Source organism: Lygodium microphyllum, chromosome 11 (assembly GCF_053477565.2).
Source record: "Lygodium microphyllum isolate KBCC chromosome 11, Lygodium_microphyllum_v1.1.10, whole genome shotgun sequence".
Lineage (NCBI taxonomy): Eukaryota > Viridiplantae > Streptophyta > Polypodiopsida > Schizaeales > Lygodiaceae > Lygodium > Lygodium microphyllum.
Window position 1 is genome coordinate 152,056,186 of NC_141145.1, and position 27,149 is coordinate 152,083,334.

The 27,149-nt window shown below is 43.7% G+C and overlaps 1 protein-coding gene across 1 annotated transcript; it reads right to left on the minus strand.

Moving 5' to 3' along the window:
• Window positions 1-913: 913 nt before the first annotated feature.
• On the minus strand, window positions 914-25,990 carry PBF1 (N-terminal nucleophile aminohydrolases (Ntn hydrolases) superfamily protein). The gene is made up of 7 exons (XM_087688390.1): window positions 25,822-25,990; window positions 4,623-4,730; window positions 4,308-4,389; window positions 2,643-2,772; window positions 2,379-2,521; window positions 1,520-1,606; window positions 914-1,417 (listed from the first exon to the last, which is right to left on the minus strand). The coding sequence occupies exons 1-7, from the start codon at window positions 25,854-25,856 to the stop codon at window positions 1,343-1,345; spliced, it is 660 nt and encodes a 219-aa protein (XP_087544516.1). The 5' UTR covers window positions 25,857-25,990; the 3' UTR covers window positions 914-1,342.
• Between the last annotated feature and the right edge of the window lie 1,159 nt (window positions 25,991-27,149).

Genomic DNA, 27,149 nt, shown 5'->3' on the forward strand with positions numbered 1-27,149 from the left:
AGCACTCAAACACTAATATGTCCCATTAACCTTGATAGGTTGGTTGAAGTAGCGGCAACAATAAATTGATACAGGGCCGATTACAGCTAGCATATGCAATTGCCAAGAAAATGGATGTTTTGTTTGTCAAGTAGATTCCCTTAAAGATATACTGTGCTCAAGGTCAACTCCACAAAACACATAATAGTATTCCGCACAAATATCAGATGTACTGTTCTGTGGAAGGAGTTGGTGAATGGGTAGACGAATTGGTACATCGTCGGTAGGTATACTGGCCCATGCACATCCTCATTTTAGATGACTCATAAATGCATACATAATCCTTGCAACAACTTCATAGGATTTTTGTATAAAGAAGGAAAACATACAATAGAGAAATTTTGCAAGAGTGGAATATTGACAAAGTAGAGTCATTATAACTGACAGACAAAACACACTTACGAACTACATGCTACACTCAGCTTATAATAGCCTCGAATCACCAAAATACAACTCTAACAGCTACAGGAAATACATTGATTGTGCACCTTCAAACTGTGTATTCATTAGCACTTCTATAGACCATCCAAGCGGTCTACATGTGCATCATAGAACTGGATCAGGCACAAATATAAGAGATTCAAAGGTTGTGTTTTCCGCCAAGCATACACTGTTTTGTTCAGTTGAAGCAGGACAGATTGTACCCTTTTATTAGACTTCGAAAAATTAAAAGTTGATACACCTTCAACTCTAAGCACTGGGCTAAGGGGATGAAACGTTATTGCAAATAAGTTCTCAAGGTAAAGACGAATCAATTCATGACAAACCTTGGTTTCCAAGACACATCCCAAGTCACTTAAATCCAGATATATTGGCAGAAGAATAATCCAAATTCTTTGATTAACTGTTACTAGCAAACATGAGAATATGAATAGTATTGATAAAAGCAATTTGATTTTCTATATTTGTTGCAACTTTTTGGCTTCCACCTACTAAGATGAAAACCCAAACAAGATAATGATTTGATTTTTCTGCCGTTTTTCATCCCTTCAACCTTTGGAACTACCGGAGAAACCATTATGAGTTCTTGTCACCTTTCCATAGGATTCATCATCAAGTATGTTGAAACATTTCAAAAACCTCAAATCGAGGCTACAGCCAAAGTACCCATGTTCTAGGCTCATATCTAATCCAACTAAGTGAGAGCACAACATTGGATGGTAAATAAAACTAGACAAGCCATTGGTGAAATTAATGTGCTTGTTTTCTCTTCAGCAATCCAGCAAAGATTCATCTGAATGCCCTGCTTCACTATGTTGGTAGAAGCAAAATATGTATTTCAAGGTGAACCATAAAGATGCATCTAATCCTTTCTCAAATCCATCACTTGTCGTTTAATGCCATCAGCAGTCACTACTGCTATCTCCAAACCATCACCCTGCATACTCAAAACAGAACAAAACCCAAAAGAGGTCAGCCCCAGGATCTGATAGAGCTGTACAAAATTTATATGAATGTGTGGTTAAGGAGCAGAACAAACAGTGTAAATATCTCTTTCAGCTGCAGAAGCAAACACATCTTTGATCAGATCAACAGCTTCACTTTCACTTAAAGGAGTGGCAGATTCCTGCATTATTCACAACACAACAAGAACTAGATGTTAAGAACTCCAGATACATAATCTTTCAAGGTTCAGAAAGGACACAGTTATTAGAAGTTTTCAGTATGAGAACCACAACCCTGACAAGAAGTCAAATAAGACCTTTTCACAGCTTGTTACTTTCAGATGTCACTTCATCACCACATATACGGTTCACTTTTCTCTAATCAGCAGAAACTTTTCTCCAATCAGATGTTACTTATTCAGAAGGGTTAATCAGATGTTGATATATTTGAAATGTTTGATCAGATCCCTGTCCCTTTCTCTAATTAGCAGATGCTATTGTATCTGTGAGGGTTGATCAGAATCCCTTCCTTGCCAAACCAATAATGAACTAGATTTTGAGAAACGTTTCTAACAAATACATGACGCCCCAGGTGGTCCATGCAGGCCACGCATGCCCATTGGACAGCAATGTAGGACCCAATATCGATGCCCCAAAGAGCCTGGTATCCTTTCCAAAGTTGGATACAAACTACTGGAATGTGTGCAACACTGGATCCCAGTTTCCACAGTCATTAAGGAGAAAGGTGCTATTACAAGGAAACTTGACTGATTAGTTCACATCTTTCAACATTCTAATGCATATTGCTCCACTATATGCATCAATATGTATCGCAAGGGATGAAGAACACCAGATTTCTTTCTGTGGTTACAAAAAATAAAGATACTTCCAATTCATAGTGCTACCGATTCACACACAGTCATGTTAATTCAACCGTTGCAATAGAGCACTCACCCTAGCAGGAAGTAATAGAGGGCTAGCAGCCTGTAACTGGTTGTCAAGCACAGGCATAAGAAGCTGCTGGCCACTACCTTGTGAACTATACCCAACACGTTCATACGATCCAACCGCATCATAGGTAAAGACACAGCCCTTACCTTCAAACCACGAGAATTAGCATTAAAATAAGCCTATATTGCAAGAAGGAACACTTCAGGATAACCAACCACAGATAACAAAAATAACCAGACAGCCTTGGAAGTAACAAACACTTCTTACCTTCACTATCTAGACCTCCGAGAACATTAAACGCATAATATGGGAAAAAGCGCTTGTAATACAAAGTATTAGATAACAGCTGTGCCATGGCAGGGCAGCTCATTTTTTTACTGTGTTGATGCTGGTAGGTCTGTTGGAACAACAATCCTTAAGACCTCCCTTGCACTCCCTCCCCCCTCTCTCCTCTCTCTCTCTCTCTCTCTCTCTCTCTCTCTCTCTCTCACATGATATCACAAACAACCATGCATATTTTTATCTTTCCTTATTTCCAGGTATTTAAGGCTTTGTTAGTAAAGCTTCATTCACCTGGAATAGGTTTTGAGCTTTCAAAAAGGATAACAAATTGCACTGAAGATTAACATAAACCATAAATGTCTGGAAAATAATGTGGTGCATGACATAGGCATAAAGTTCATTAACTCAAGTTGCAACTTCTAAATCACTTGATGATCAGATCTTACTGTTAAAGATACTGAAAGCTTTCAAGATGTTCAACAAACACACCATGCTAGAAGATGAATGGAAGTTCAAATTTACTTATTTCCTGTAGGAATCAATCATCAATAATGATATATCACTTCGACACCAACCCTGTACACTTTTGGGCACTTTGACATCATGATATTACTATATATTTAGAAGTGCTACTGCAAATGTTGTATTTAGGTTCTTGGTGAAATATATTGGAGTCCACTGTTGCTATTTGCATTGTGCACCTTGTCACAAACATATGTTGTAAAAACCAACCATCATTCTTTTAATTTGAAAAAACACAACCATAAAGTCCATCCACAATACCAAGTCGAAAATCTGATGCTTATTCTCAGCTCCTGGAAGTAAAGCTCAGCTGCCTGCCTTCTCCCTCATGAGAGTTTTGCTGCATTTTTGCCTCGATCTTGATTTGTTTCTTGAGCTGGTCTACGTACAGAAGCAGCTAATTGTTGCAGTGTAGAGGGAACACTAGCTGATCGAGACTGTCAAGACAGGTATGCTCAGGAGGGTATGTGTGGCTGTTTTCAACTAAAAGACAGTTTTCAAAGTACATATACCTCATCATTTTCCAGTTACTTACTTGGGATGATTTTTGAGCAAATATTTAGCATGGGCTAAAGATCACAGCTTCTTCCCTCACCATCACATTCATAAAGCAGAAGAAACTTGGGGCAACTATCCTTACGGTTATAAGGTATAAAAATCAAGAGCCAGTATGTACAGATTTTTTGAAGGCATGAGTTGAAAGCCAAAAGGTGAAGGGAGTGGAGAAGACTGACACTTGAGGATGACAAGTATCAGTATATGAGTTGTGCAATCTTACATGCATCATCCAATCTACTTACCTCTCTGATCATGACAAAGGGGCATGCTTCTTTGATATACTTTTACTTAGAGCAAAAACACGCATGATTGTTATCAGCCAACCACATAAACTTAAATAAAGGAGAGAAGGACAAGTCGAGCTCTTTAAAGGGCTATGACAAGAAGACCTATTGCTGATGAAGAGAGCTTTCTACTCTTGCCAAGAAAACATCACAGCAATGCTTACCAAAACCTGTTCTTGCATGTCCTAAAAGACTTCTTATTTGTGTCTGAGCACACGCATGCACGTGCGCACGCGCACGTGTGTGTGTGTGAGTGAATCATTAGCTTTAGTTGGAGTGAACATACCTGATGTTGTGCATCCAGATTCTTTTGAAGTGCTCTGATATCAGCTTGAAATCCAGATGATGCTAAGATACAACTATCAGATCTGCAGGAGAGAACATTAAGGTCAGTTTACTAAAGCAACTACATCTATCAAGAACATTGACTGCATGCTCTCACATCCAGTCATGCCTACCAAGAAAAGCTGAAATTTTAGAATCTTCGTCAAAAGCCAGCACTGAACAAAGCCTAAGCTCAACACTCTCTGAACTTTGTGACATGAATGCGTCACAGTGTGATTACTATTAGTAAGTGAAAGAGTGTATGAGCTGAACTCACAGCTGGCACAGCTTTGAATGATCCCGGGTAAGAATGCTATAACCAGTGGAGAGTCGTGTATCTGCTGCTATCACACAATAATTTGATCCAGCAATAGCCACACATGTTCTGAAGATTGAGAAGAACAAGTTTGTCAGTTCTGTGCAAAAAGAATTCAAGTAAAACATGAGCCAAGTGTAACAGCTCAGAACTGCTTTATAAGAGCAAACTTATTTGTTTTCAACTAAAGTGGTAGAGAACAACACAGCAAGAGAATACAAGAAAAGGGGGAAAAGAAAAGGAGTAGCATATTTGGCCCTGACCAGGACCCTGGATTCCCAGTATTACTAGTATTACATGGGTAATCCAATTTCAAATTTGCAGAAAACCCACCCCGTTATATTTGGTTCAAGCCCATGGTTTATTTATATGAAATCCTATAAAGGGGGAAGACCCAGTTCTCCTCTCATCGGTGAGCTCTCTCTCTCTCTCTCTCTCTCTCTCTCTCTGTGCATGTGTGCGCGCGCGCGCAGCTTTACAACCTTCATGAAAAAGAGAGTGATATTAGGGGGGCTACCAGGAGATCCCATCTTCATTGATAAGGATCTCACTATGATGCAAGTGGAGTACCGAAGGACTCATATACCTATGATAATCCAGGCATGCAAAGGAGAAAAGGCAATATACAGGGACAGCTGAATCATCATCGATGGCAAGGCCTGTGAAACACCCATATCAGAGTTACATATGGCAGTATGGAACTGCAGTGGCTGCTTATGGGCACACCCAAGGGGGATGGAGGACGTGATGGAGAAGCAGTTTATAGACATGATTACAAAGCCACATCAGAGCCCAGAGAGAGGTCTACCAAGAGTCTAGGGTTATACCTGGGAGTCAGTTTACAGAGGCCATGCGAGACACCAGGGCACCACATGGGGGTCAAGTAGTAGCAATACTTGTCCCATAAGAGCTACATGATCAGGTATGTATCATGGCACATGATCCTGGAGCTCGATGTATATGAGTGAGGGTGGAGATCTCACGAGGTCAGATGTTGTACAGCGCACTATGGTGCTTCCCACTGAATGGGTCAAGGTATGCTAATGGGGAGGTGCAGCAGCAGGAGGGAGATGGAGATGGAGGTGCAAATAGGAAGTCACTCTAGCAAGACCTATCGGATGACACTGTACACTACTCTGGATTGGGAGAGATTCTTCTCCTGAGAGATTTTAACACTAGGACACAAAGTAGACAGTGTAATACATATGAATTTGAGGACCCCACGCAAGCTACAGGTGATGGAGATAAAACATGCAAGCACATGCAAGATATCAACAAACATGGGAGGAGATAGCACACATTATGATCAGCACTTGTTAGCGCTCAGGTCACAGCACCATCTCGTTATCTATAATGGGATGAAGAACTGGCCAGGATCTGGAACGTCAACATGTTTCAGCCCACTGGCTCTGGTACAATGGATTACAACTTGGGCTCAATTGGGAAAGTGGAGATGATCAAATCCATCACTATCCCTCCCTGCCCGATTGGCACACATTATGCCTACTTATCTCTCACCCAAGGTTGTCTCTGTACGTAGTACGGACTAATCCGTACCGTACAATCCATACGGTACGGTACGTATCCGTATGATTTAGTATGAAAAATTAAGCACTTTTTGGCCACTCTCCTTCAAGCCTACAACTTTCTTTTTTTCTTTCTCCTTTCTTTTTTTTCCCTTCTTTCGTATTTCTCTCTCCCCCAAGCCCCCCCCCCCCTCTCTCTCTCTCTCTCTCTCTCTCTCTCTAGCCTCTCCCTCTCTCTCAAGTTCAAGTCTCACCATAGCCTCTTCACCACACCTACAGGCACCAGCTCTCACGTACGCAGCATACCACCTTATTTACACACGAGCTGACAGATGTATAGAGTCTAAAGTGGCCTTACCCAATTTGAGCACACTCTTCTCTGGTGACGCTCACCTCCCAATTGACTTCCATCCTACATTCAACCGCCCTCTAGAGCATTCCATGCTCCACACATGCTAGGGGACATGCTTGGCCTAGGGTCATGCCCCAAAACAAATGGTATGACGATGAATGTAGAGAGCTCTACTAACACCTCTCAACCTAGACAAGCCTAGGCATAGAAACAGGGAATGACCATTCCGGCCTGTAGGAACGGCCTAATGCCTTCCAAACCCTCCAAGGAGCTGTAGGGCTAGGGAACATTCCCTGCCGTTCCCAAGACTGTTCCCTGACGTTCCCTCTTTGGAACGGCCATTCTGGGCCTGCTGACCAAAAATTGACATATTTTCTAGTTTTTTCTTTTTGCTTGTGTCACGCTCCTACCACATGTTCATCATCTCCATTGCCTAATGTGCACTCTCTCTCTCTCTCTCTCTCTCTCTCTCTCTCTCTCTCTCTCTCTCTTTTTCGTAAAAGGTAATTGTATTAATTACGAAAAAACTTGATTACAAGATACACGACGACAACCTAAGCCATCATGTGAAGAGGTTCTAAGTACTACAAGTTACAATGTCATGGCAAGGACGCGGAGGAAATTGCCATATGCCAGGGACGGAAGTCCTCCCTAGAGAGCAAATCAGAATGGTGGAGAAGAGCTAACTGCCAATACAAGAGGCCCTTAAGCCTCGCAATATGCCGCTGAACATTATAGGCGGAGTCAAAAAGAAAAGCATTCCGAATGGTCCAATTATGCCAACAACCCCAATATCGAAGAAAGTGATACATGAGCTTCATATGTGGCTGTGCCAGAGTGGGGTATTTGGGCTGGCCAAAATTCCAATCAAAGGGGCGCAGGGTGATACCAACCACCCCTTGCCAAACAGCCGACAAAAATAACCAGACTTTCTTAGCGACGGGGCAAGAAATAAATCGGTGGCAGGCGGATTCCATAGTAGTGGTGCAAAAGAAACAGGTGCCATTGGAGATTCGTCGCTTGGAAAGAGCTGAAGCAAGCGGAAGACCACCAATCATCACTCTCCAAAGAAAGACTTTATATTTAAAGGGTGTCTTGTTCAACCAGCCCTCCATCACAGTTGCCCTCCACCATGACTGGGATTTACGCAATCCCCATAAAGCATTCGCTTTAGTAACTAGCCATTGATGATCTTTAATCAGAAGATGATACACTTGGTTAGCAGAAGCTTTGCTTAAATTCAGCTGGCCTTGTAGGTCCCAATCCTGCCAGGGATGATCCGAAGCAAGGGCAAGAAAGGGTTGTCTGCTCTGGAGCACCCTCAAAAGATGTTCCCATAAAGGCCTATATCCACGAGGGATCCTGAAAAGCCTCCTAGCTGTACGAAACGATATAAGCACATTGCGACTGGCAAGGGTGGCATCCGCAACCGAAGACAAGCCCAAACGTGCCATCCGGTTGAATTGTGGTCTAAGCTCATGTTTACCTTCCCACGAAAGTAAACGCGAGACTGCCAGTAATTCCAATTGAAAAGAGCTAGTAGCTAAGCGATCCTCCGTTGGATGCCACTGAGCCTTCTGAAGGACGTGTTTCCAGGAACATACCAAATGAGTAAGCAGCGATGAAGAAGAACTGGAGAACCGCGAATCAGCATTAAGAACATGCCACCAAGAACTCCGGATTTGGGTATTGCCATGCAGAAGCCCATGGCCCTCAAGGAAATAACGGGCTATATCGACCCACGGATGATGATCCGAGCACATGGCGCGGAAAAGAGACCAACGGAGTGCCTGCATGTGAGTTTGGGCATCTAACATAGCTCCGCCACCCATGCGTTTGGGGGTGCACGCATGCGACCACGAGATCCAGGAAATACCTGCATGCAATGAGTCCTTCTTCCATAGCATGAAGCGAATAGACTGAGTAAGAGCATTCAGAGTCGTAGTAGTCCAGGGCAACAATGGCAAGAAATATGTGAGCATTGGCAACATAATTGTCTGGGCTACTTTGAGGCGAACATGGAAGGGCCAGGCCTGAGACTTCCAATACATAAACTTAGCCACCATTTTCTAAGAAATCCACTGCAGAAGCTGCTTTGGGGGAACATCAACACCCAAAGGGTACCCAAGATGCCTGACAATGGAGCCACGAGGAACAACCAGACCCTGCCAGTCCAAGGACTGCAAATCCGACTCCGTGCAGCTTAGAATGGCTGATTTGAGCGCATTGATACGAAGGCCGGACGCCTGACCAAAGAGACCCCAAACATCCAATGCTTTTCGAAGGTTATCCTTGTCCGCACGCAAAATCATAAAGGTATCATCCGCCAGGGATTGGCTAATGAAGTGCTGTCCTGTAGGAAGCGACAGTCCGGCCAACTGAGAAGAGGCTGCCATATGAGATAACATGGAAAGAACTGGATGTGTCACAAGGGCAAAGAATAGAGGGCTCAAAGGGCACCCCTGTCTGACAGAACGGGCAAGGACAAATGGCTCAGTAACACCTCCGTTCAGCATGACTCGCGAAGACGCCGCAGCGCTAATGGTGTAGATTAGACAAGACATCCGAGCACCAAAGCCCATAGCAGACATAAGTTCAGCAACGAAAGACCAGTCCAGATAGTCAAACGCCTTTTCCAGGTCCAGTTGAATCAGTACTACCTCTTGATTAGAATGCCTTGCATAATCAATTGCCAGTTGAGCATTCAATACATTGTGAAGAATATTTCGGCCCTTAATGAAACCATACTGGAGAGGGTGCACAAAGGCAGGGAGATGCTTATGGAGCCGATTCGCCATTACTTTGGAAAAGATTTTGTACATTGAACCCATCAAAGAAATTGGGCGCCACTGTGTCAACTTAGATGGCGAAGGAACTTTTGGAAGCAATTTAATAAGTCCTTCTTTCCATGAGGAAGGCATGATCCCCGTTTCCCACACCTGCTGAAACAAAGCCTGCAATGGTTTCGCCAGTTGGGTAGCAAAAGCTTCAAAGAACTCATTGGTGAGACCATCCCAACCCAGACTTTTATCCTTGGGCAAGTGTAACAAGACGTCCATAACCTCTGCCTCACAAATATCTGACTCCATAGTAGCTTGCATGTCCTGCGGAAGCTAATTGCAGACCAGGTCATAAAAAACCGAACGGGCCTGAGTAATTTGGGCTGAGGGTGGAGAAGTGGAACCGAGAAGGTCGCGGAAATAATTCCTGCACATATGCACAATAGTCTGTGGATCCAGGATAAGGTGGCCTTCTGCATCCTCAAGTCTGGTCATATTCTCTGGAGCAGGAGAGGCGTGGAGAGCTCGAAAGAACTTATGGGTCTGACATGCACTATCTTGCAAAGTCTCTGTCAGATGTTGCAATTTGGCCTGCTGATATGATTTCAACTGGAATTCTTTAATAAGATCGGCCAACCGCATGGCCAGTGCGAGCAGAAATGCATTATCCGGAGTGTCCACCAACAGAGAGACGAACCAAAACCAGCAGGTCCTCCGCTGCCTGTCGACGCTGCCGACAAAGAGAGGCATGATAGATCCCATACTGCCGAGCAACCCGCTGCACATTAGAGAGCAATCTTTCAAATGACGCAATGCCCTGAGAGGAAAAGTCCAAGAAGAATCTGTCAATCAATTGCTGCATATAGCCCTGAAAAATTGCATGCTTCAAGTAGGACAAGTTGAAACGCAAAGGGAGTCTCTCCAGAAATTGCTTGAAAGGTGCAATGGGTTGTGCAAGCAACTCGAGCTGCAAAGGGAAATGGTCCGACAAGGCATATTGCTGCAACACTTTTATTTCGAGCATCTCAGGAAGAAAATCATCATTCTGCATGATATATATACGGTCCAACCGCGACCATGTTGTTGCATACTGGGCAGAATGGAAAGTAAACCCTGTAGAAGAAGGGTGTAGCCAGGACCAAAGATCTTGCTTAAGAACAGCAAGAGCCAACTCATGCCACATACGACTTTCCGGTGCATCCATTACCGAGTGCTCCGATGTGGACTGGGAAGAATCAACACACATATTGAAATCCCCCATGAAGAAGCCCCGTCTGCCAAGTGACAAGGAGGTCTGCAAAGTCTGCCAAAGCTCCCGGCGAGATACCGAATCATTCGGAGCATAGAGGCCAAGTAACCATAAGATTTCCCCTTCGAATAAAATTTCAACCACCAAAAAGCGGCCATGAACATCATTTTTAATAAGAACAAGCTGATATTTGTCATGTACAATCATGAGCACACCCGAATAATGCATGGCCTGTGTTCCTGCATAGAACAAACGAAAGCCATGGCAATCCACAACTTTTCCGGCTTCACCGTGACTCTTGTGCTCAACAGCGCACAGGACATCCCACTGATTCTCATACAATGCAGTCCACATGGCATGTTGCTTGTGTCGAGAACAAATTCCTCGCACATTCCACGTGGCTTTTTTCATGTGTATTCAAAACAAAATCAGGTACGAGGCACAGCTTGCCTTGATTTGACTTTGTCGGCGAGAATGTCCAGGACTCCCTCGTCCAAGAAATCCGCCAACACCGCAAAAGAGTTCTGAGGACCAGATTTGGAAGTAGACGGCATATCTGCTGGCTTGGGGTTGGAATGGGGATAACGACGGTCCCACGGGGTAATGATGTTGCCTCTGGTATCAAAAGCCAGCTTAGCAGGTGGACCCTTTGGACGATCCGAATACATTTTCCTGGCGGGCTGAGGACGGGGGGCTGAGGAAACCATAGCAGGAGCAGAGCGCTCGGAAGACAACATTTCCTTCCTGCGCATATATGTACGCATGGAATCTTGTGAGGTAGTAGGCACAGTATTCTCCATGCCAGCAACAACCCTGTTGCCTTTTTTTGCACGTACTTCAACCCAATCAGTGGCACGGGAATCCAGACCCAAAACCTGTTGTTTACCTTTGGCCAGAACTTGGGGCGGGTGGGTAGTATCCAGCGACGGAGCATCACACACCATATCTTCCATGGGCGGCGCAACATGGCCAACATCTGAAGTGTGTTGCTGCTCTGGGCATTCGGTCATAAAATGCCCCAACTGTCCACAGGAAAAGCAATGCCCTGCAAAATTGCCCCATTTCAAACGAAAGTGTAACAGATGCATGCCAGAGCAATTTAGGCGTAACCAAGCAGGCCTTTTCCTTGCAGTGTCCCATAACATACACAAGCGGTTGCGATTCACAGCCCTGAGACTGGGAGGGACCAGAACCGTGCCCACAGCGGCCATAGCATCCTTCAATAGTGGCCAATAAACAGCCGGACAATTTTCCACTTCTACCCACACAGGGCATTCACATTGCAGCAGGCGCTGAAAATCTGCCATCGGGCGCCATGGAACCACATGAACCAACCGGCGATCAAAAAACAAAGGCAGTTTAGACAAGAGAGCAGCGCGGTGCATCTCAGATTTCAAGAGGACCTCAAAAAAACCTCGGGACCCAACAAAAATCTCTTCAACACATTCCCCTTGTAGCAGACTCTGCAACCATTGGCGAATACGGGAAAGCAGCGGGATTCGACCAGTGAAGAAGAGTATCACAGCGCGATCATAAAACACCGAAAAGGAGCGTAGGACAGTTTTTGGGTCCACGGTGGCTTCCAGAACATCGTCAGGTGCAGAGTCAGAAAAGACTTCCTGATTATGTTGAACATATTCGCCAAGCAGAGTGTTGGCAAATTCCAGCAAATGCTCCCAGTCAACATCCTGAGAGTCCACAGAATCCGAAGCAACCTGCGCATAGGAATGATCCTGAAGAACACCTATCTCTTCCGAGGTATGCTTGGTACGTTTACCCGGGGCATCTCTTCGGTGCACGGAACCATATCCTCAGGTTCCTCAGCATCAGAATCCGGGCCAAGTGCTGCCACCGTTTGGTCGATGAAATCCAGATCCAAACCAGCCATCTTGTATGACGATCTGATCTCGAAGGAGGACTGACGCACAGTGCAGATCGCTGTCGGCTGAGTTAGAAATCTGCACCCCTGTAAGCTGGTTTCTCACACGGCGGAGGACGACCCTCAGGACGTCACACGAACAGGTTGCAGGCGTTGACGGGCCGAGGTCGCGAAAGGCAGGTATAGACTACAGGTGGCAGGCGTGCAGGGATAGAGCGCGCAGGAGGACAAGGCCAGAGCTCGCCGAAGGCAGAAACGGCGCAGGCGAACACACAAAAGCAAGGACTCGCAATACTTGTTTCCGTCAACGCCCAGGAGAATTGGCCGGAGTGCAACGGCAGTATGGCGAAACGAGACAGGGGCCTGCATCAAACGTGGCGCAGTCCACTGACAGCAGCGGAACCGCAACAGGGGTGGCACACATGGACAATTGATGGATCATACATGTACACCAAGGAGCACTTTATTTATGCAATGGATATATTGGTCCTCCCCTTCTCACCATTATGTTTAAAGGAGCACTAGCAGGAGCCTTTCCATACGAGTGGACTATGCACACAATTATGCCTATCCACAAACCTAGAGACCCTCTAGACCCAAGAAACTACAAGACCATTATGGTGGGCAACACACTAACGAAGATCTATGGAGTTTTGATGGAGGCTGAGTTGAGCGCCTCCACTAAGAGAGGGGGATTGAGAGCTCTGAGGCGGGCTAGATTCAAGTGAGGGTTCTCTACAGCAAACAACATCTTCACCTTGAGATGTATAATCGAGTAGGCGCCACGAAGAAGAGAGTCTATTGCTACTTTGTGGACTTTTGCAAAGCATTTGACACAACAGGGACTACTAACACTCTGGATCCCATCAAACATGATCTCCGGCATCTATGTCTTGTACGAGAGGGTGGGATGCTGAGTCAAATGCCCAAGAGGACTCTTAGATGTGGTCTCTAGCACCATTGACATGAAGCATGGTCAATGGATGCCCTCTTTCCACAACACTCTTTGGACTCTACATAGCCAAAAGAGAGGAGCACATCATACGAGAAGGAGATAGAGTGGACATAGCAGGTACACTAGTCTTTGTTATACTTTACGCTCATGATATTGTCTTGGTCTCTGAGTCACACGAGAGTCTACAACATTTCCATGCCCTATATGACTTCTGCACACAGAATGGATTGATTGTTAATGTTGGGAAAACCAAGACCTTGATCTTCCACACATAGGCTCCAATACAGAGGACATCAATCTTCACTCTAGGAGCAGGATAGGTGGAGGTCATGGTAACCTTGAAACATGTTTTGCTGGTGCTGAAAAGCCTAAAACAGTTCATTGAAACATGAAACACCCTAAGTGAAACACCTGAGTGAAGCATGTTTTTAAAATGGATAAAAATTGTTTTTCCTTGCTTTTTTAAAGGTATAGGATACCGTCCTTATTAATCTTATGTACCCAAAAAAAGATGACGTTTTGTTGACATGAAAGGATTTGCACGGTATAAATGTGTAAGTTGGAAATCATTGTTTATAAAGAAACTATCTCATACATATTATTCAACCGTTTCACTTGGCATTCCGCCTAGAACTTGTTGAAAGGTGAAACACAACGTTTCAAGGGTGAAAATTTTCACAATTACCTTGGTGGAGGTAGTGGATTCATATATTTGTAGGGGTCGCATTGACCATGCTCACTACAAGATTCACCATGGCACAAGCAGCCCGAGATCAACTCACACGAGGATATGCAGCTCTACCTACGCTAGAGAGAGAATGCCATCAAGCACACTTCCATGAGCCCCACAAATGGCGTTGGTTATCCGACATATTGGTCACCCCAACCATGATATATGGAGCACCTATTTGGACCCCTAGCCTGGCTACATATCTATAAATATAGATCAAGAGAAAAGATTATCATGCTATCGTAGATGATCCATACCAGATCATCAGTACCACATAAGATCCTTAGGGCTGAGTTTGCAACATCCCCTATGACAAGGAAGGCCCATTTCTAGACCAACTCTATATACAAAGTATAAGGCATGCACCCAAATAGATTGACTAGGAGAGGTTTAAAGGATTCAAGACAGCTAGGCTGCTAGCACAGGTAGGCCATGAGAACTCATGGTATGCACACATAGAGTAGTGATTTGCAGGACATGGAATTGACATGGACCACCTCCCATCCCCCTCACCCCCCCAACCTTTCCAATATAACCCTAACTCCCCCTCCATACACCTCTTTCACATTGAGAAGAACCTAGTCATGCAAAAAGATCTCTATCAGCCACACATACAGCATGCATGGATCTCACCTTGCTAGCCCCTCCCCCAAGGATGTTGTACTAAAGGGACCACTTCATGAGGAGAACAATAGATGGTTTTACTGAGAGACCCAAGAACCTAGATATATGCATGCCACATGAGATGCAAGTAGCCATCAGCCAGCTCAAGCTCTCCTCTCATCAGCTTGAGATCAAGAAAGGGAAAGCAGCCCCCATCCCTATGGCCAAGAGAATTTGCAAATTATGTAGGAAAGAGGTGGATAGTGAGCACTACATTTGCACATGCAAGGCCTATAGTACAATTCAGGTGACATAACCCACAGTATTCAGAGGTGACACCTCCCTAAGACTAGTCATGGAGTCACCAGATGAGCAACACTTGGGTTAGTTCCAAAGGATCCACGCCTCATTACTCCAATCCAACATCCAATAGAGAGGAAACAAACAATCATAGCTCATTGATTTTTTCCAAACACTAACACAAACACTGCACATACACAAAGAGGGGTGACAATCCAAAGAGCTGAGTAGATCAGAACTATACACCAATTGAAGAATTGCGTATCATTCACTAGGAGAGCTTTCAAGGATTCAAGAAAGCTACCACAGGGAGGACATGAGAGCTTATGGCATGCATAGGTAGAGCAGTGATTTGCATGATATGGGATTGACATGGACCACCCCCCCTTTCCAATACATCCCAATTCCCCCTCCATACACCTCTTTCGCACTCAGAAGAGCTTGATCGCGCCACAGCATCTCTACCAGCTACAGATGAAACATGGATCTCACCCTAGCAATCCCCCCCCTCCCCCCCGAAGATGTCATACTATAGAGACCACTTCATGAGGAGAACAATAGATTGTTTAATTGAGACACCCAAATACCTAGATATATACGTGCCACATGAGACTTGAGTAGCCATCGGCCAGCTCAAGCTCTCCTCTCATCAGCTTGAGATCAAGAAAGGGAGAGCAGTCCCCCATCCCTAGGGCCGAGAGGATTTGCAGATTATACAAGGAGGGGGTGGACAATGAGGAGTACTACATTTGCACATGCAAGGCCTACAATATAGTTCTAGCAAGATACATGGATCTCACCCCAGCAATCCCTCCCCCCAAAGATGTCATACTACAGGGACCACTTCATGAGGAGAACAATAGATGGAGACCCAAATACCTAGATATATACGTGCCACATAAGACACGAGTAGCCATTGACCAGCTCAAGCTCTCCTCTCATCAGCTTGAGATCAAGAAAGGGAGAGCAGTCCTCATCCCTAGGGCCAAGAGTATTTGCAGATTATACAAGGAGGAGCTGGACAGTGAGGAGTATTATGTTTGCACATGTAAGGCCTACAATACAATTCCGGTGAGATACCCCACACTATTCATCCCTGAGACTGGTCATGTAGTCCCCAATCATTACTCTAGCCCGACATCCAACAAAGAGGGGGCAGATAATCATAGCTCACTAATATTTTCCAAACTAACCACATGTACTACACCTACACAAAGAGGGGTGCCAGTCCACAGAACTGAGTAGATCATAGCTATGCGCCAACCAAAGATGCAAGGGTACTAGACACAGAGCCTACACTACAAAGAGAGAGGATGGAGATTTGCCATTGACGCAAGCAATGCCTCATAGTTCTAAGGGTCTAGCCCAAATGCTATCTATACACATCTCTCATCAAGAATATATGGCACATTATACCCACTGATCTTAACAAGATGGAGCTAGACATGATGGTGCCGCCTGGGCATCATGTTGCACATTACATTTTGCTCTGTACTATATCATTGACTAGGAGAGCTTTCGAGGATTCAAGACAACTAGTACAAGTAAGACATGAGAGCTCATGGTATACATACGTAGAGTAGTGATTTGCAAGATATGGGACTGACGCAGACCCCCTCCCGCCTCCCAGCCCTTCCAATACAACCCTGACTCCCCCTCTGTACACCTCTTTTGCACTGAGAAGAACTTGATCATGCCACAAGATCTCTATCAGCTACACCTACAACATACATGAATCTCACCCCGGTAGCCCCTCCCCACGAAGATGTCATACTATAGGGATTGCTTCATGAGGAGAACAATAGATTGTTTCACTAAGAGACCCAAATACGTAGATATATACATGCCACATGAGATGCGAGTAGCCATTAGCTAGCTCAAGCTGTCCTCTCACCAGCTTGAGGTCAAGAAAGGGAAAGCAGCCCCCATCCCTAGGGCCGAGAGGATTAAATTATGCAGGGAGGAGGCGAAGACAGAAGAGTACTACATTTGCACACACAAAGCCCACATTTGGGGCAAGACCCCACACTATTCAAAGGTGACAGTGGACACTTCCCTGAGACTAGTCATAGAGTCCCCAAATGAGCACCGCTTGGGCTAGTTCCTACTTAAGATCCAAAGGTTCCACACATCATTACTCTAGTCCAGCATCCAATGGAGAGGGGGCAGACAATCACCTTACTAATTTTTTTCGAACACCGACCCCACATACTATACCTATAGAAGGAGGGGTGACAATCCAGAAAGTTGAGTAGATCAAAGTTGAACACTGACCGAGGATGCAAGGGTACCAAACACAAAGACTACACTAGAGAGAGAGATGATGAAGATCCAATAGCAACACAAGCACCACCTGATAGAGCCAAGGGTCTAACCCAAATGCTATTTTAACACACTCTCATCAAGAATGCGTGGCATATTACACCCACCAATCTCATCTTCCATTCTGGGTGGTGCTCATGCACCTTTGGGCAAGGCTCAACCTCCACCTTAAATGCCTTTGGAATATTCATAGCATGGGATCCCTACCCTTGCACACCCAAGTGACAACCAATTGATACCACAGTTTGCCTCCAAAGCAATTCCTAATGGGCCATCTGGTTATGCTATTATACCTGAGCCGACAGTTGTGCAAAGTTTGAGTCTCCCTGTGCCTACTCCACAAGTACCCATGGGTTCAACTTTTCTACTTACAGACCCTATCCCCCTCCCTACCCCCTTACTATTCTCCTTGCACTCAAACACCTCATAATTCTTCATCCTCCTCAACCAAGCATGCATTTACTAACAAGACTCATTTTGATTGCACTACTTAGTCAAATGTGAGGAGGAATGTCCTTAACTCACATAACTTGTGAGACCTTTATTCAAGGGCCACTCATGGAAGGCTAGAAATGCCTCCGCTGTCATCGAGCTAATGCAAGGTCTCTTAATTAAATTCCACTCACAACTATAGCAATTTGACCTAGTATCAAAGTGGTAGGAACATTTCATTGACTGCTATGCAACTCGAGCTACGACCCACGAGATAGGACCCATCGTATAAATCTCAACCATAAGCTTCAAAACTTAGAAATCATTGACCTGGATGACCTTAAGGTCGTATCGACTGAGTATCAGTGAGACTACTTGCCGAATTCTCCACTACAAGGGCTCCTAAGTCCCACTGATGACCAGGCCACATTGTCTCTAAACAAGCTGCCTAGAAAATACTTCCATTTTGTGTAGTAGGTGATCTGATAGCCCACCATGCCTATGAACTTGAGTGTCAACTACCATGTTACACTCAGCTCATCAATTTCACAATGCTTCCTCTACAAGGGAGACTCTTGTTGTCTCTTCTCAAAAGAAGCAACTAGGACAAGGCAAGAAACCTCAAAATCGAAGCCAAAGACAAAACCAAACTCAAAACCAATCTAGTGAGACACAAGTGTGTCGAGAAATCAAGTCATTTAGTACAGCCCAAAAAGACTTTATTTGGATCAACAATTAGTGTCCGAGAGCCACCCGAGAGAGTCGAGGCACGACCTAAGAGACTTAAGTGGGAGCCATTCCAAACAATGTGTGCCTATAACTACGGCACTGACTTCCCTCATTCTACACACCACTCGATCATTCATTCCATTTAAAACTGTCACACTCTTCCATATTCTTCTTTCCTCTCTCCATCCTCTCCATTGCCTTTCACACCCCACGAGGAGAATATTATGGTTCATGGCTTCTGCATCCACCTCCACCTAGCGTTTTGTAGACTACATCATCTGATGTCAACCCTCCTACGGCGTCATCAACAAGCTTGTGTTTACAACAATTTCAAGCCGTCTACAACAAGTTGTACCCTCTTTATCAGCCCTACATCATGTACACATGTTTTTGTGTTTTCTACACTCCTAAAGGGCTGCCCAGTAGTCACTTGTCTACAGCCCTTGAGCAAAGATATCTTCATCAGATATTCTTGCATTTTCTTCTCTAGCTAGCTGCTGAACAGTCACCTTGACAGCAGCCATCATCTCAAAGAGATTTCAATATATCCTCCATCTTTGACAACTCTTGAGGATTGTGTTTCGCTCCCTCTACAACTAGCTTCCTTTCTTTCACCATCCAACATTACCTTCTATATGCTATTGCTAGAGGATTGCATTTCGCTCCCTTCACTGTGTAGATTCCCTTCAGGAGCTGTCCATAATCAAATAAGATAGTGCAGTCATCTTTAGGGCTTCGGCTTCGTTGTATCAGCTTGATTCACTTAGCAAGATTCAATGATTCATCATTCTTCTTCTTCTTTTGTATTTTTCTCTAAGTTTCTTCTTTATCTCAATGTTCATTGTACACATTATGTTTATCCCCCAAACCCTTTTGTCTCTCTGATATGGTATGAGAGCATACCGTCCCGTCACACAATTTTGACAAAGGGAACTCCTAGTCATCCTTAAAACCCAAGCAACACAATGTGTTGAGATTTGCAATCACATCCATGCTGCCTCTTTGTAAGAGCAAATGGGTTGAGGATATGCAGGCTACAGGAACCCCATAGGCATAGAGGGAAAGACTGTCACCTATCCAACTCTATTTAACATTGTACTTGCTTGTCATTTTCATAGGAGATGAATGCAATGTCACTGCCATTTTGCTTTTTTCAGTTTAGTGTACCTGCTGCTTAGTTTGTGTCCTTCAGTCAAGTCACTTTGTCTCTGTCATGTCCAAGAACATATGAGTTTGGTCTATGTCTACGAGCCTCCATAGCTGCCATGCTCTAAATCCCGTGTTTTCACATGGTATCAGAGCGCAGCTGAGCATGGCTTAGCATGTCTCAGGTCCTCTCTCTGCTCTCTCTGCTCTCCTCCATCATTGCCCAACTCAAGCCTAACTAATGACCTCATTTCTCAACCCTATCTTCATCAACCTTCCATGGCAGCCATAGCCACATAGTACCTACCTCTGATGGAGCTCTCAAATCTCTTGATACAAGCCTTAACTTCACACACTTTCTTCTAAGGGATTGCTCTATACATCAGGGCGCTTCATCTCAGCACCTCAATCCCTAACATCGGTGATAACTTCAGCATTCTGTAATTTGTCAGTCGCTGTCCAGACCTGCGCGTATTCCTGTTGTACAGCTGGCAGCTCCTGTATGCACCGCAATCTTGACAACTTGCATAGGGCATTTGGAGCCCATGGAATAAGCTTACTCCTCACAAAGAATCTCCCTATAATACTTAGTATACGTGCTGCAATAGCTGAAAATACAGTCGGGCCTACTAAACCCTAAAAGATTCCATAGCCATTCTCAACTCCAAGCTCATCCTTTACTACATTTTCTCTCGCCTGACATTTAAATCAGTCCATTGCCACTCTGATGTGACTAAATACTGAAGTTCCAACACATACTCTCACATCAAATCATTGAGGAGGGGAGTTCTTGGCAGATTTGGAAGCATTTCAAGAAGATTCAAGCATAGTGTCTCTTGACACTTATCCAGTGACTCTTGTCACTTGTGTCAACTTTGGCTTACATCAGATCTGAGATTTTTTGGGCTACTCCAACATCAAATCAAGGAGGGGAATACAACATTGAAGATCCTTGAAGTTCTTAAAGACCTATTGAAGATTTTCCAAGCATTTGGCTCCACAAGTATCCCTTGATATTAGTCACTTAGTGCTTTTTGGGCACTTGTGCTTGTCAGCACGTTCTTCTGCTACTGAAATCTGAGAATTTTGGAGCTGATTTGCTGTTGTTCCTGCAACTCCAACATGGGCAAGGACTCTCCAACAATTCGCTTGAAGGGGGTCAGGTTTCACACCTAGCAAACCTGCATCAAGCTTATCCTAATGAAGAAGGATCTCTGGGCCATCACAAGTGGTAAAGAAAAGAAGCCTCGTGAGGCGGATCTAGCAATCACTTGGCAAAAGTTTAATGATAAGGCTCAGGCCATTATCAAACTGGAGCTAGACGATAGCTACATCCACAATGTGGATAACTATGTGACCTCACATGATACATGAAAGAGACTGGACACCTCATTTGGTGCACAGTCTAAGTCATCAAAGTATGGTCTCTTGATTGAATTTTTCAGGCTTGACATGAAGTCCGGTACACCACTTGCCACACATCTAAATTACATGGAATGACTTCTAACCCAGCTTGCAAGAATCAACATTAAAATGGAAAAAGATGTTTGTATTGGTTTTCTGCTTAAAAGTTTGCCTCTAGTGTTTTGCCATGTTTATGGTGTGCCCACACTTTGCAAGTGTTGCTTTCACTAAAGCCTCTACACACTTTGTACTTCTGGTTGTGATTGAGAAGGGGTGTTGAGATTTGCAATCACATCCATGCTGCCTCTTTGTAAGAGCAAATGGGCTGAGGACATACAAGCTGCAGGAATCCCATAGGCATAGAGGGAAAGATTGTCACCTACCCAACTCTATTTAACATTGTACTTGCTTGTCATTTTCATAGGAGATGAATACAATGTCACTATCATTTTGCTTTTCAGTTTATTGTACCTACTGCTTGGTTTGTGTCCTTCAATCAAGTCACTTTGTCTCTGTAATGTCGAAGTACATATGAGTTTGGTCTATGTCTACGAGCCTCCATAGCTACCATGCTCTAGATCCCATGTTTTCACATGATGTACCAAAGAAAAACAAGTATTGCCAACGTTGTCAAATGGCTAGCCATTTTAACGAGGAGTGTCGATCAAAGGCAAGAGACACACAACCAAAACAGAATACTGAAACCCCAACCCCTCAACTGAGTAACCTCAACAAGGGACGAGGCAAGGTAGTGGCAATCAAACTCAAGGACACTAGCAAGGCCAGACCCACACTACTATCGATCAACCACCACAACCAATATCATTCTCAACTCTAGAGGTCATGTTTAGCTAGTCTACTAGACATGAGGCTCATCTCGTCCTTGTGGAGACGTCATAGGCTTCAAGATTAGACCACATTCCCGAGGTGCTTCCTGAAGAGGTGACTGTAAAGGCCCACTCTATCCAATCGGGTGCTCTTCTCTCATTTGGATCATGGATCATATGACCCCCATCCAAGACATTTTTTTCTCCCAAGTCCCTACAACTGGGAATGTCTGGCATGGCAATAACTCCTCAGTCAAAATCCATTGTCTAGGTCACATCAAGTTTGATATTGACAAGGGGCAAGATCTCACTTTGCTAGACAATGTCTACTATATCCCCCAACATGGGATAAGCTTGTCCGTTCAACAACTTTGCCCAAGACCAAGCAATTTTCTTTACAATAATCATAGTTATTGCTTAGGACACCTTGGGTATGACTCACTCCATGAGTTGTCACACTATCAGATGGTTGAGGGTCTTCCCCTCCTAAAACTGTCCATGGATGTCTGTCTAACTTGTTAGCTCAAGAAGCAACATAGCACTCCATTTCTTTAGTAGTCCACGCTCCAAACTCACACGTAGACTTGAGACACCTCTTAGATTGAAAGCCAACATCCACTCCTACCCTTAATGGTGTGCTATACTTCTTTTTTATTGTGGATGATTTTTCTAGATACATGAGGATATATTTTTTAAAGCATAAATCTAACGCATTCATCTACTTCTCATCATGCGTGCTCCTCATACATAATCAAATTGGTTGTCATTTTTAGGATGTATAAATTCTTATGGTGAGTTTATCTCCCACAAGTTCATGGAGTTTCCATGAGCATGGCATCTCATGCTAGCTTACCTTTACTAACTCCCCCTCTCAAAATGAAGCCATAGAGCATAGGAACCAAACATTGATAAACATGGCACGCTCTATGTTGTTCGCAAGCAAAGCTTCCTAAGCACCTTTAGGTTGAGGTTGTTAACACTTCGGTGTACATACTACATCCTCAACCACTGCTCAATTGCAACAATTCCTCAATGTACTCCCTTCGAGGCATTTTTGGCACTCGGCCTGTCAATTCCCACTTCATAGTCTTTGGATATCATCCTTACACGCACACTCCTAATGATAAGATAGAAAAGCTCACTCCCCCAGCTAATCTCTTGATTTTTGTTGGCTACTCTTTTGAGGGGAGAACCTATCATTTGTTCCATCCTCAAACAATCGAAAGAGATGTTATTTTTTATGAGAGGGATATTGTACATAGCACTGCACCGACCTCTAAGTTGAGCCATCCTCCTTCCACATCAAAGACAGTGTCTTTTGAGCAAAGTCTGCAACCCATTCTAGACCCATCTATAGAGCGTTGAATACTTAGGCCTCCTCCATGAGACCCATTACCTTACTAATACCATCAAACCATATGGGATTTGGGGATCCTTCCACCGGATTCCACTCCGGAGAGCCCTAAAATATATGCACGACTTGCACCCAATGTTTCATTTGTGTTTGTCTTTATGGCAAATTATACAATCTGATCTAGAGAGTTAACAAGAAGCTCTAAAGCATCCCCAATGGCGAGAGGCCCATGGAAAGAAGCTTGAGGGCAATCAATGAGACTCAAACCTTGGTGGATTGTCTAACCCACAAGAAAGTCATCAAGCCCAAATGGATCTTTAGGACCAAATTAAAAGCTAATAGAACTTTGGATAAATACAAGGCTCGCCTTGTAGTGCAAGGTTTTCGACAACAGTATTTTATACTTGTAAAGGCTTCCCATGGAGTCTTACCTTGAATAGCTTTAGCAAGAACACGGTTAAGAATAAAAACAGAAGTATTAACTGACTCTCCCCAAAAATTCTTTGAAATATTTGCAAAGCCTATCATGGATCTTGCCTTCACCATCATAGCTCAATTTTTCCTTCCTGTTACCATATTTTGTTGAGAAGTATAGGGGGTGAAATTTTGCCAAATGCCTTTTCTCCCACAAAGTCCATTAAAGAGTTCACTAACAAACAACTTTCCATTGTGAGCTTTTAACATTTTCAAACTTTTATTACTTTGATTATCCACTAAGGTACACCACTCTTCAAATTTAGTGAAGGCTTTAAAATTAGCCTTGAGTAAAGAAACACAAGTAATTCTAGTAAAATCATCTACAATTTACATGAAATACTTATGACCACCAAAAGAACAAGGATCAAATCACATGTTCCTCTATTTTGTGGTGTATTTAGCACATTTTCCACACCAAAACCTTTCAACCTAAGAATGCATCCTTCATACACAACAAAATGACATCAGAAGTATGGCCATAATACTAGCATGCGCATGTATGTTGTCCTTTCCCACACAAATCCAAAATTTTTGACAATCACTAGCAGTCTCTCTCAATCTACAATGGGATGGATGAAGCTTAGCCAAACAAAAAGAGATTTTCTTGTAAATCGCGGCAAATTGGAATTTCAAATTTCAGAATTGAATGTAGAATTCTGATTTCGTAATAAGGCAGAGAAACAGAGAGGTGAGTCATGATTGCAGTCTGTATACAGCTGAAGTGTGTGTATGCTACGGGAGATAAGAGTGTAAAGCTGATGTGAAGAAAGAGAATACAAGTCACAACTCAAGTCTCAGACTTCATGGAGCCCACTCACAAGTCACATTATGACTAGAAAGATTGTCAGCAGCATGTGTGTTTTGTCAATGTTTCTCCTTAACCTTTCATTGTTTAGTGACATAAACACTAGGTACACACCTTCAGCTTTGTGCAATTCTTTTTCAGCTTCGTGTTCTCACCTTACTTTTTCAGATCTTACATGCCCCCCTTCCAAAGCAGAAGGTCACAACTGAAAGTTCTTTTTCATATACGTTTTTCCCCTAATGTTTTCATGCACATAGTGTTTGTTTTCAACAAATCAACTGCTCACAGGTAGATCATAATTATTTTCCTTCAAAGACATCTTATTTTTCTTGCGTTTGCATTGCAACCGGCTCGTTCTCGTGTCATGTGATCTGCCACTAATACTCTGCTCTCTAAACAGTCTCCTACAATGAGCATGAAAACAGAATCTTACTGGGGTTGACGTCAAAGTTTGACTGTTGGTAATGTCAATTATGAGAATTAACACAAGCATTGCAAGATCATCACCCAAAATAAAAGGGAGCAGCACTAAGGAGACATGGCAAGAGAGAGTAGGTTTGCACACCTTACTCAAACCTTCTAACCCTATTACCCTTTAATAAGAAATTGAGTACCCCTGCAGCCTCTTCCAAGGCCATTCACAAATTAAATTCTTAACGGTCTTGAAGAGGCATCAATGTATTATTTGTCGCATGGACAAGTCCTTCCTGCAGCTACACGACCAGTTTTTTGAGCACATCACTATATGGGTGACTGTTAGGAGCTCCTTTTTGTTAGTGCCTTAACCACAGTCCGTCCTATATAGTTTCGAAAGCCTTTAAAGTCAGCACAAGACATGTGAGAGCCTCGAAAACTCTGATCTGAAAATGTCGAATAACAACCAAGAATGACAAATGCATCTACTCTAAATCCTTGGCTCCCCAAGGTACAACAGGAAACTTCTCTGTCAAAAATAGATTGCATAACTACAGTTTCTAAAACCAAGGTCATTCGGACCCTGACAACCTGCACGATGCCAATTTTTCCTGCCTGCAAGCCATGCTTCCCATGATATACTTGCTTCTTTTATCTCAATGAAAAGCCAGGAAATGATGTTTGCATTCAAAATGACAGATCCAGATAGAAAGAACTGAGATTAGTGAAAAATATCTAATGGCACAACTGAGAGAGTAAAGTCGGTACGTTATGATGCAGAGTACACTACAAGCATTTTTCTTTTCGAAGCACAAGCTTTTAGGCGGATTGTAGGACAGAGCTTCAACAGGAGAGGGAAGAATGTAAGGTGCTTACCCCCCATTGTTATCGTAAGGGCTCCAGTTAGCCATGGCGTATGTGCGCGTGCAGACCGATCGATGTCTCCTTGATGCTGCTGCTTTCGCTTCGTGAACTTGAGCAGCAAGGAAAGAATGTCTGTCACTATATTACTACTAAGCTCCTAAAAAATGGTGTATTTGTAAACACAAATACTAACTATTGAATACTAACGTTACTCAATTACATTTATACTCAAGTACTAAGCTCTTGAATGGGAATTACACGTAGAGTGGAAACCAAGCGGGGCTCAAAGTCACTATTACTCCCTATATAGGTGTTTTCGGTGATAACTCCATAGTATAGTTATAAAGCCCTTACACTCACCCCCACTTGATAGATTGCTGCCCTCAGCAATCTAAGGGTAGCATTTATTTTGACTCGTCTGAGTCTTAACACAGTTTTTTACTAACAAGTTGGCCACGGTCTAGGACTTGGTGAGATATTCGCAAGGTCTTAACATAGCCTATGCTATCAAACTGGTCAGTGCCTGCCACACTAGGACTTGGGGGTATTAACATAGTTTTTTCTAGCAAGTTCGTCAATGTCTGCCCATCTAGACTTGGTAGAGACTATTTGGGTTTATTGTTTGGGTTACCATGTGAGTCCACCCTTGACTCAAGTACATCTGAGGAGTGGTGGTGTTACTGGGTCTATGATTGAGAGCCGTTTGTTTAGGAAGGCTCAAGGGGCGTTAGAAGGATTAGTGGGATTCTCCTTGAGCTAGATGGCGAAGGCATCTTTACCACATTTGCATGCCTCCGCTTCCAAAATCCAAGTGGCTTCCTTGAGAGGACGCACGTGCCACTTGGTGAGATACTCAGGGTATCCTTTTTGTTCTTGGTGTTGGAGGAATGTTTCTACTTCAAAGGGGTCATTGGAATGGAGCATTGGTATGTGCCACCCCCAATTGGTTGTGGGGGAGAAACTGCACAAAAGACGAGCATGAAAAGCATTATGAACACAGATACTCTTTGGCAAGTCGAGTTTGTAGGTGACTTTCTAGCACTTGAGTGATGCGATAGGGTCCATAGTAGCAATGATTGAACTTGGGGCTCATATTCTTTGGGAGTGACAAATTCTTAGAGCTAACTAGGACCATGTCGCCTTTAGTGAAAAGTACGGCCTTTCTCTTTTTGTTGGCTTGCTCTGGCATAGTGATTTTGCTTTGTTCTAGGCTTTGCTTGGCTGTCGCATTTCGGTCTCTCCATTTCGTCAAGAATTCCTTTGCATCTTAATCCTCAGCTTTGGCCGCTCCAGATGTTAAGCCAAGGGGTGTGATGACTTCTTTTCTTATGGCTAATTCA

What these genes read in the sequence shown, in the direction of transcription:
- PBF1 (XM_087688390.1), bottom strand. Translation starts at nt 25,856, where the DNA reads ATGGCTAACTGGAGCCCTTACGATAACAATGGGGG. An exon ending in CCTTACGATAACAATGGGGG is followed by an intron (nt 4,731 to 25,821) that starts GTAAGCACCTTA and finishes CTCAATCTTCAG; the next exon opens with AACATGTGTGGCTATTGCTG. An exon ending in ATCTGGATGCACAACATCAG is followed by an intron (nt 2,773 to 4,307) that starts GTATGTTCACTC and finishes TTGTTCCAACAG; the next exon opens with ACCTACCAGCATCAACACAG.